This window comes from Zonotrichia leucophrys, chromosome 20, assembly GCF_028769735.1.
Source record: "Zonotrichia leucophrys gambelii isolate GWCS_2022_RI chromosome 20, RI_Zleu_2.0, whole genome shotgun sequence".
NCBI lineage: Eukaryota > Metazoa > Chordata > Aves > Passeriformes > Passerellidae > Zonotrichia > Zonotrichia leucophrys.
This window is the reverse complement of record NC_088189.1, coordinates 9,714,692-9,725,280: the sequence shown is the minus strand read 5'-3', so window position 1 is coordinate 9,725,280 and position 10,589 is coordinate 9,714,692. Positions and strand designations below refer to the sequence as shown.

Genomic DNA, 10,589 nt, shown 5'->3' with positions numbered 1-10,589 from the left:
GTCATACGCCCCATTATCCGCGGGTGCGGGGCTGCTCTCGGGGGTCTCCCATGGCCGCAGAGGCTCCGCCGCTTCTGCTCCCAGAGCATCCCAGAGCCCCCGAACCCCTGCTCCGGCCCGGCGTGCACGGTCTCGGGCCAAATCCGAGTCCGGTCCTGTCCCTCTGCCACCCCGATCCCATCCTCTCCAAGGTTTCGAAGCGAGACTCGGGGTGAGGGCCTTTACACCCGGCTTTTGGGGAGACAAAAATCTTCGCTGCGGAGAGCGCCGAGGGCGAGCGCCGGGCGGCCCGTCCGGTTCCCGGAGCGCTCGGTGCTCAGCGCTGGGTCCCTCCGAGCCGGGCAGCAGCTGCAGCTCCGGCCTCCTCCGAGCCCGGGACTCCACAGCCCGGCTGGAGCTGCAACAGCTCCGGGAGCCGGGCTGGACCCCAGCCCCGGCCAGGGGTGCGTGGGGACAAGTGGCGCAAAGGACGGGCAGAGAAGACACCGGCCAAGCAGCACGGCCGGAGAGGAGGAGAAGAGGGGCTTGGGCAGGATGCACGCTCTGTCCCCCGCTGCTGACAGCAACTTCTCCCCGCTCCGGCCCTGAGCTGATCCGCACAGCCCCCGGTGCCGCGGAGCACCCCGCGGGTAGGCCGGTCCCGGGAGGCAAAAGAGGGAAAAGAGGAGTTTTCTCTTGGCATCAAGGAGCTCCTCTCCGTGTGCCCCCGTCTCGTGTCAGTCGTTCTCCGATCGGTGATGAAGGGCGAGAGATCAAAGTGGATACCCGCGGATAGGCGAGCCGAGGGGAGGGGAGGGGTCCCCCCTCGCTGCTGGGCTCTGCCGGGGCAGGGGAGGGGTCCCTCCTCGCTGCTGGGCTCTGCCGGGGGTGCCAGGGCAGGGGAGGGGTCCCCCCTCGCTGCTGGGCTCTGCCGGGGGTGCCGGCAGCGGGCACAGACGGGCGATGCCCACCCCGGTACCCGTGGGGCTGTCCGGCCCCGGGGCCGCTGCGCTGCCCTCAGGACAGAGCCTGCCCAGCCGCAGGCCGGGCGAGCACCAGTGCGGGTGGGTTTTGTCCCCTCGGTGTGCCAAAGTCCCCTCGAGCAGCCTGTGCGGACACAGGAGCCGGCCCGAGCCCGGCCGAGGCACCCCCAGCCCGGAGCCCGCTCCTGGCAGCGCCCGCGGGCCGAGCCCGGCCGGTCCCGGTCCCACCGACCCGGGCTATGCCCCGGTGCTGCTCGGTTGAGGTTTTCTTTTCTTTTAAAAGGAATAAATTAAAGGCAGGAGCGGTGCCGGGCCAGCAGAGCCCCGGCCGCCCGGGCCGTGCCGCGGGGCTGCCCCGCCGCTGACACCGTTCTGTGGTGGGAATCTGGAGGGCTTTTCTAAGGCCTGTTTTTCCTACTTTTTTTTCGTTGTTGTTGTTGTTCAATTAGCCCTAGTGATTTATTCAATGCATGCATGAGGGGACATTAATATGCGGTGGCAGTTCCCACAAACAATATTCCTCTCAGGCTTTCTGCAGCCATAGCATTTACTGGCAAGGGGGGAGGCTATACAGGGAAAGCCAGGCTCTCCCAGCCTTTTCCTCCGCAAACTCCTGTCCCCCCTTGGCAGGGCAGCAGGCTGCGAGCTTGTTCTCCGGGCCTGACTCATGTAGCCGGGGGGCTGGGACGGGCCCCGGCCCCTTCCAAGCTCCCCCAGCTCAGGGGCTGGCCCAGCTGGCTCTGACAAGGCAGGGATGTGGATGGGATTTAAGAGGGGGGGTATTTTAAGTTGCTGCATTTGCTTTTAAATTAATTTTTTTCCACATTCTGTCCTTAACCTGTTTGTTCTTCAAAGGCGCTTTATGCCATCCCCGCAAAGAACGGCTCGCTGCTGCTGGGACGAGCGGCAGGGCAGAGAGAACCTATTTTTTCTAGTTGTGTGATACCTCTGATTTTGTTTTTAGGAGGGATTTAAAGTTCAATACCGCTTTCATACTTTAAGAGCAGCAGCGTTCAGACACGCTGCGGCTCGGAGAGTCCCTTTCCCACACCCAGGCAAGGACTGGGGGCGATTTTTAACCTCCTCCTCCCTCAATTTAGGGAGCTGTGTGGTTATTGCAGCGAGAGCAGCTGAGGGACGGCGGTGGAGCTGCGAGGCGCTGAGCGCTGGGGGTGGCGGGGAGAGACCTGTCCCCTTCTCCACATGCATCTAAGGAGCCTTCGGGGGGAAGGAAAAATAAAAAACAAACAACCCCAAAGTGGAATAAATACAGCGTGCAGATGGAGGGAAGGGAAGTGAATGGGGAACCCGGATCCCCAAGGGAACTGGGGAAAGGACGGGCTTGTCCAAGTCCTCTCATTTTCTAATGAAAAATAAATAAATAAATTTAGAAAAAATATAAGAAAAAAAAAGAGAAAAATTAGGGAAGAAAGTGGTTGCTGTCTTGCTCCCCGCTGTCCCCTCCGGGGTGGCCGGGCCGGACAGGACAGTCCCCCTCCCGCCGGGGCAGCGCCGCTCCGGGCGGACCCCGCGGCACAGCCGGGCCCGGTGCGGGGCTCCCGCGCTCCGCTCGCTCCGGAGGGGTTGGGGTGATGCTCCCGTGCCAAGGGCGAGCTCAGACCCGAGCAGAGCAGGGGGAAAGGGGGAAGGCTGAGCGCTCCTGCCCTGCGAGCAGCAGCGTTCCCGAAGGGGCAAAGCACCCCCGCTCCCCTCCCCGGGCCGCAGCCCCCCACAGACCCCCGCAATTGTGACCACCGGGGCCACAACTTTTCCTTTTTCTTTCTGTTTTTTTTATGGGAACACGAGACGTCAGAGAAGCAGGTCCCTCCAAGAAATACCATTTCAATGATTTTAATAAGCAAAATAGGAAACAATTTTAATAACCAAAAACAGAAACCAGTCTGAATAAAACTACAATAGACCAGGTTTTTTAATATTTTTCATATCATAAGCAGGATTTGAAATTGATCCCTTCAGAACTTTACATGAAATAAAAACAATTTTTTTCCGCTGCTGCAATGTTTTGATTTCAACACAGTTGAATCAGTAAAAACCAAAGATCGTTTTCTGATGCATGACTAATATCCACAATATTTAAAACTGCAAGCACCATGCTGTTCATTACAATCTTGTTATTACTGTTAATTTATAAACTAATACAAACTTAAAATGCATCCGGCCAGCAGTGCCAGCTATCCTAAAAGGAAACTAAAAAATAAGTTTTCATTTTGGTATTTTTGTCAGTGCAACGTAAATCCTTTTACTGACCTGCAGGAGGAAAAAAAAAAGTAATAAAAACACCCATAAGACTCCAAACTACTACTACTATACAACTGCAAATAAATTTTGGCTAAAAACTTTCACTCGCTGCATAGGGAAGCAGAGAAGCAGATTACAAATCATTGCAAAAGAATACACTTAAAAGTTGCGGTATGTCTTCTTAAAAAAAAGTTTTAGCTTTAAATGCTTTCCCAGCCCACTCATCAGCTGCTGCCATTGAGAAACCCAACTTCAGTGGCGACACGGAGCCCTCGCTGCTATCACGACTTGACTCGTAACGAGGAGGGTTTGGGGTTGTTTTCTCTCTTTATTCACCGAAAATCTAGGGGCAGTTGTTTTTGGTTTGTTTTTTTTTTTTAATGGAACTGGTATCTCGCCCGTCCTTCTCTTCCTGAGTGTACAATCAGAAGGGAAATTATCTGGCCAAGCCTAAGCGCTCAGGCTGGGAATTGTCCTGGAGGAAAGAGCTTCGCTGCCACTTTAAGGCATGGAGTAGGTTCTAAGTGACCGAGGAGGGTTTTTCCCTGGCAAGTTTAGGTTTGTCAATGCCATTCAGGCGTTTTTGCTTCTGCCCCAACAAACAAAAACCAAAATGAAAACTAGCAAAAAAAAAAAAAAAATACAACTTAAAAGTGCACCAGATATACAAAGTTGGTTTTTTTTCTAATGCAAAATGCCCATAACTTTTTTTCTTTAAGTATCTCTTTAACACCAAACAAACCGTATAACCAGCCTGCTGAAATGTTATTTTGTTTTTTGTGTATTTTTCTCCTGTACGGTTTGAAGTAGCAGATATTTACAAGCCAACAACCATAAAAGAAAACAAGAGCAAAACCAACGAACAAAACTGCACAAGCAGTAAAAAGTTCGATAACTTGTGATGCTTTTCTTATTGATGAAACAAAACAACAACAGAAATCTATGATCGATGATCAACATGCTATAGTTAAACAAGAAAATGGTACAAAATAGAAATTATTACCATACATGTCCAGCATGCAGGATTAATATTTTTAATGCAGATTTTCGTATTTTTCTATATAATCAAGCAGGCAATAAAACTGATGAGTTTTTTTTCTTTCTTTCATTCTTTCTTTTCTTAGATTGAATGTCCCATCTGAGTCCTGTAACTTATTTCTCAAAGCAGGCAATATATGAAGAGTTTGCATATATTGTCCTTTTTATTTATTCTCTTTTTCCAAGCAGGTAAATTGTGCATGAGATGGTGCTGTATATGTCCTCTCTCTTTCCAAGCAGGCAGCATGTTATAGATGGCTTGTTCATTGTCCTTTTTTTATTATTATTCTTTTTAAAGTCCATCTCACTCTGCAAGCAAGTGATCTATAAAACGCTTCACTTGTCCTTTTCTCCTTTGCCTCTGTCTCTCTCTGTCTAACTCGCGCACGAAAGTCAAAAAGTTGCACTTTACCTCTCCCATCCCCACCCCCAGCCTACTTTTCCCACAGCTACTCTAGAAGACTGGATGCTGCAAAAAAAAAAAAAAATCAAGTCTCTATTTTTCTCTCCTCCTTTCTCTCTAGTCAAGCAGACGGATGGATGGAGATGTCAGAGGAGGATGGGAGCAGGGGGGGAAGGTGACAGGGGTCAGGTTTGGGGGGGTGGGGGGTTTTTGTTTGTTTTTTAATTATTTTTTGTTAAGCACTCACATGAAGAACTCAGGGGAAGACGGGTTGTCACTGGTGGAGCCGGCCTCTCTGAAGCCGTTGCTGGCAAGTTTCTCACACTTGAGCTTGTAGGCGTCTCTCTCTCTGGCGAGCCGGGTCACTTCTTGCTTGAGCTGTTCCACCTGCTGAATGAGCTGCGTCTTTTCGTTCTCCAGGTGGTGTTTCTGCTGGACACGTTTGTACCTGCAGGACTGGGCATAGCCCCTGTTCTTCAAGGTCCTCCTCTTCTGCTTGAGGCGGATCACCTCGTCTTTGGTGAAGCCTCGGAGGTGCCTGTTGAGCTCCCTCACGGACATGGAGACCAGCTGGTCATCTGAGAACCGGTCCTCCACGCTGCTGGAGGGGGGATGCTGCTGGTGCGAGTTCTGGAGCTGCTGGGAGGAGCTGGAGGAGGTGGAGGGAGTGGGAGAGGCCTGGTGGTGATGATGGTGGTGATGGTGAGGGTGCCCGCTGCCGGCCAGGTCTTCGTGAGTGACTGCGGGATACTGGTGGTGGTGTTGGTGATGGTGATGATGGTGGTGGTGGTGGGCCCGGAAGCCCTCGAAGCCCTGCAGCTGCTGGGACACCTGGTGGGACCCAATGAGGGCTTCGACAGCGTCCTCTGGGGTGAGGTTCAGCGCCTCGGGGTTCATCTGCTGGTAGCTGTTGGCCATCCAGTACAGGTCCTCCAAGTGGGTCTTCTGCTCGGTGGGGCTGAAGCTGGGCGAGGAGGGCACGGAGCTGCAGGGGGTGCTGATGGGGGTGGAGGACACGGAGCCGGCCGGCTGCAGGCGGGTGCAGTGCCTGCCCGAGCGGTCGCTCCTGCCCAGGGGCTCCTTCTTCACGTCGAACTTCATCAAGTCGAAGTCGTTCACGTACTCCATGGCCAGCGGGCTAGTGGGCAGCTCGGCTCCGATGCTGAGCTCTCCGGCCATCGCTGTCTTGCGGGCACCTCTCCCGGCGGAGGGGGCTGGAGGCTTCACCCCAGCGCGCAGTCTGGCAGAGGGGCTGGCCGCGCTCTCCTATTCCAAACCAACTTTGCCTTTCAGCTCTGGCTTCCTTTCTTCTGCTCCCCCTCCTCCGCCGCCTCCTTCTCCCGGGGCTTCTGGGGCTTCTTCAGTCCGGAGCAACAAAGCCAAGGACGAGCCGTGCCCCGGGGCCGCCTGGCTGGCTCCTGGCTGGCGGTGTCAGCGATCGCCCCGCACCGCGGGCTGCGGCAGCTCCCGGCTCCGAGGCGCCCGGCCGCAAGGAGAAAGGAGCGGTAGCAGGAAGGGCAAAAAGCAAAACAAAACAAAGATGCTGCCTTCGGCTCTGTGCAGGAAGAAGAAGGTCGGTGCGAACGCCCAGCCCGTGCCCCCGGCCGGGTTTTGTAAGTCCGGAGCCCCCTCCCCGCGGCAGCCGAGCCCGGAGCCTGCCGCAACTTTCCAGCCCGAGCGAGCGCCGGGGCAGCGCACGGGCTACCGGCGGCGGCGGGGCTCTGCACGGGAGTTTCGGTGGCTCTGGCAGCGCAGGCGAAGGGGAGGGAAAAAGGGGAGGAAGGAGGGGAAGGAGGAGAAAAAAAAAAAAAAAAAAAAAAAAGGAGGAGAAGGGGGAGACGAGCACAGCCCAGGTCTCTGCTGTAGCTGCCGCCGCCAGCGCTCGTTGTGCAGCTGTGATCACAGTGCAGCCCCCCTTGGCTTCTTATACGGCCGTGCCCGCCGAGAGCGCGGCGGGGGCCGGGGCCGGCGGCGGCCGCGCCAATGGCAGCGCGGCGGCGGGGCCGGGCGGGGCCGGGCCGAGCCGTGACAGCTCCGCAGCGCCAGCTGAGCGCCGCCGCTCCCAGCCCGCACCTCCGGGCTCTCCCCGGCTCCCCCTCCAGCACCCGCGCCTTCCCAGTTATTTATTTATTTAGCTGTTTATTTATTTATATATTTATTTCACTCTGCTCCCTTCCTCCCATTCTTTTCGGCCTCTGCAGCCCACAAAGGAGGGGGACTCGGGGACGCCGTGCCCGTCCCTTTGTTCTAAATATAACAAAGTGCCCCTTTTTGCCCGCTGCCATCCCGTAGTGGATCTCAAGGCAGGGAGCTTCCCCCCCCGTGCCACGCACACGCTTCCACCCTTCCAACTTTATGTAAGCGGCCCCGGTGCGAACGCAGCGAGGGAAAAGCGGCCGCGATCGCGCAGCGGGTCCGGCCGGGAGCGGGTCCGGGGCTGCGGGAGGCGCCGAGGGGGATGAGCGGGGAGCCGGCAGCGAGGGAAGCACCGGCTCCACAGGGCTGTCAGCGCTTCGTGCACAACCGGGGAAACCCTCCCGGCTACAGGAAGCAAATCTCTCCCTAAAGTAAAGCGAAGGCATTGACACAGACAATCGCAAATATTAGGGAGAGAAGGGAGAAAATATAATTACATTTCGGTTCTGAGGGGACCGTGTTTGCTTTCCTCTGCTGTTCCCTGAGAGAGAGACTGCATGCAAAGGAGTATTCGGTTTGTGAGGTTTTTCGGTTTGTGAGGTTTTTTTTTTTTTTTTTTTGGTCCGGTAACAGGATTTTTTTTTAACATTTTGTAACGATTAAGGGAGATTAGGGCTTCTTTTTACACGGCTCTCATGCTCAAACAGACAGAAAGTGCGACTCCAAGTGTCCGTTTTCAGAATAACAGCGCATTTCAGAGGGAGAAAACAGCCGGAAAAAGGGGACGGGCGAGCGGGACCCGAGCGATGCGGGAGCGGCACCGCCTCGGTCCCGGCCCGGCCGCGCCGCTCCGGGGCTGCGCCTCCACCTCTGCCCCTCAGAACCCCCTGCACCACCCTCCCACCGCCCTATTTATTTAGCCAAAAGAACAAAAAAGTTCAGGATCTGTCTGCTTTCCTGAAAATTATGAGGAGGGAGCTGCGTTTCTGGAGCCGGGACAACACTGAGGAGTCCCCAGGGAGATCTCCCGGTGTGGATCGGTCCCTGGTCTCTCCTGGTGCGGGCCCCCTCCCCAGCTCCGCGGCAATACCGCGGCCCGGACCCGCCGGTCCCGCTCCTCCTCATCTCCGCGGAGCCGGCCGCAGCCGCGCAGGGAACCGGGGAGGAAAAAGTCGCTCAAAGTCCTCCCTCTACCCAAAAAGATTCCAGGGGGTCCTCTGGCAGCCGGTTGGAGTAAAGAGGAGGAAAACAGGCAGGGAGGTTTCATTCAAATCCTTTTTAGCTGTTCAGGCTCTCCGGGGTTTGATTTCGTGCGGCAATGCCTTGTGTGCGTGTTTCCCCACGGCATTTGGAGGGGACAGAACTCTGGCTCGGCAGTCCCGAGAGCGGCGGCTCCGGCGCTGCCCGCGCTGAGCGCTGAGCGCTCCCTCCGCATCCCGACCCGCCCGAAGCGAGGCTGCGCTCCCGGCAGCTCTCTGACCTCTCCCCGCAGGTCGCGCTGCTCGGAACGCGTGTGCGGGAGGACACGAGTGGAACGTCCCCACGGAGCCGGGGCGCTCCCCTTGCCGCGCATCCCCCGCGGGCAGCGCGGCCCCGGCGGTGCGGGGAGCGCTGAGCTCCGCGCGGCCACCGCGCTGCTGCTTCCCCATCAGTCCCACTTTGGGAAATCGCCGTCTTTCCGCTGTTAACGAGCGGCCCCGAGGCACAGCGAGGCGGGGAGCCCCTCTGCGGAGGGGTCCGGGCTGGGGGAGCGGCCAGCGGGGCAGGACGGACGGGGCAGGGAGCTCGGCGCTCCCCTTTCGGCGGCTGCGCCTCCCCAGGGATTTGGGGCTGCCGAGTCCCCCGTGCGGGTCCGCTGGATTTGTGATTTCTGAGCTCCTGGAAGCTGCTTGGGGAGAGCTTTATTTTTACCTTCACGTTAAACGTTATCGTTGGCACTGAGAGGAAGGGGACATTAGCGAGAGCTTGGGAAGCCTGGGTGCAGCCCTGCAAAATGTGCCATTAGATGGATAATACTTTTTCCTCTCATAATTACTGAGGTATATTCACAAGGTGGAGCTACTGAAAGGCGGAGGGAAGCATTTATCTCCCTGTCCATACACACTCTGTCCCTTTCCTTAATCTTTTAAGCTGTGAATTACAGATCGCTTTTCAGCGTCCGTCGTCACAGACACAAAATTTCGGGGCACTCCCTGGGTCCGTTTCTTTGCTCTCCCATGCCTCGCTCCCCTTTAAAAAATACATCCCACAAAACTTGCGCAGTTAAGCGGCTGACTAAAGTCAGAACCGCTTCGTGCCCCGAATCCCCAGTTGTTCATCGTAGTTTTAATTTCACCCACCAAAGGTTATTCTCGATAGGATTTATATGTTAGGGGTGTTGCTCCTGTGTGTATTTAAAATTATATGTATATATATTTTTTATTTTTTATCAGAGATTGGGGAAGAAACAGCCTTGCTGGAGAAGGATTCCTGGGCTGAACAGCCCAACGAGGCAGCTCAGAAGTGTTTCCCACCGGTGTGGCCGCGGTGCTGCGCGCAGGGGGAGGGAGGGAGCTCCGCGCACCCCTAAAAGCCCCCGCGGGGCAAAGCGGCGGCTGCCGGATCCTCCGGGAAGGATTCCCCGTCTCCTCCGCACCCGCGCAGGGGGAAGAAGAGGCGCCCACCTGCCCGGCCCCGCAGCTCGCCTCCCCGCCCAGCATTCCGGGCAATTTTTTTTAATTGCCACCTTCTTCCCGCATCCGAAAACCGCTTATCGAGCTGCTTTAATTTTTTTTTTCCCCCTGCTTTCTATATTTTAAGATCCGGTTTTTCAAGGTTCGTTTCGAGGAAAAAAATTACTTCTTCCCGCTCTCCCTTCACTTCCCCCTGCCTTCCGCAAACTCCCGGCCAGAATCGGGACGAGTTCAGAGAAAATGATTAATGTCATTTCTGATCAGCTCCGGCTGCACGTCCGCCCAGGGCAGGGCAGGAAGGGTCCTGGAGCTATTGAAATTTGAAATCTCTCCCTCAAAACTGCAACATACAGAGACCTACCCGTGTTTGTTCAGGTAGGGCTCTGCCTAAATCGGGACAGTGAAAGGAAATTAATTGTATTACGTTGGCATCCCAATCCCCGGTTCTTAGAAACAGCGGGTATAGGTACTCAGATGAAAATTAAGACGACTGTTGTGTATGTAATTTCCATGCTCAGTTCTCTGAGAAACGCTCCTCTGTTTTGGTAGCTTACTGCTACTTTTGCCCCAGAATTGGCTTTTTTTGCAGCGGGATATGTTGACTGGAATGGGAGATTTGTTAAAAAACACAGACCCAAACCTAAATTACCCGTGGCTGGCTGCCGGCACTGATGGAGGAAAAGAGCATCACTTTCCTAATTCCTACCTCCCCTCGCTTGATTTTTTAATTTCCCAAACCGCAGGCAGACACGGTGCTGGCTGTCAGGATTTTTTTCCCCTGTGTAAGCAGCGAGGGACCTGGTTAATCATCTATCGCAGATACATGTGCATGAGAAAGAAAAGTGTTGATGTTTGCTTGTTGGGGCTGATGGGAATGGCCCACGAATTTAGGATTAAATTACTACTGGTAATCATAAGGCTTTGTTTCCCTCTCGCTCTCCCTTTTCTGCGGGGATTGTCAAAGTAAAGCGGGCAACATTATTTGGGCAAAGTCTGGAGAGCGGCTTTGCTGTATAAAACAAGGGATTGAACCCTCCTGGGTGAACTGGGACTTCTGCAGATTTTAGCCCAGTTCAGAGCGGGACAAATCCCAGTACTAACTCTAGACACGTTTGCACA

General features: G+C 55.2%; 1 protein-coding gene across 1 annotated transcript; it reads right to left on the bottom strand.

Moving 5' to 3' along the window:
• Positions 1-2,797: 2,797 nt before the first annotated feature.
• On the bottom strand, positions 2,798-6,482 carry MAFB (MAF bZIP transcription factor B). Its single transcript, XM_064730155.1, has one exon. It carries the CDS (start codon positions 5,839-5,841, stop codon positions 4,906-4,908), a length of 936 nt encoding a protein of 311 aa, XP_064586225.1. The 5' UTR covers positions 5,842-6,482; the 3' UTR covers positions 2,798-4,905.
• Positions 6,483-10,589: the final 4,107 nt, after the last annotated feature.

Bases quoted from the DNA above. Each gene is read 5' to 3' on its own strand.
- MAFB (XM_064730155.1), bottom strand. From the start codon at position 5,841: ATGGCCGGAGAGCTCAGCATCGGAGCCGAGCTGCCCACTAGCCCGCTG.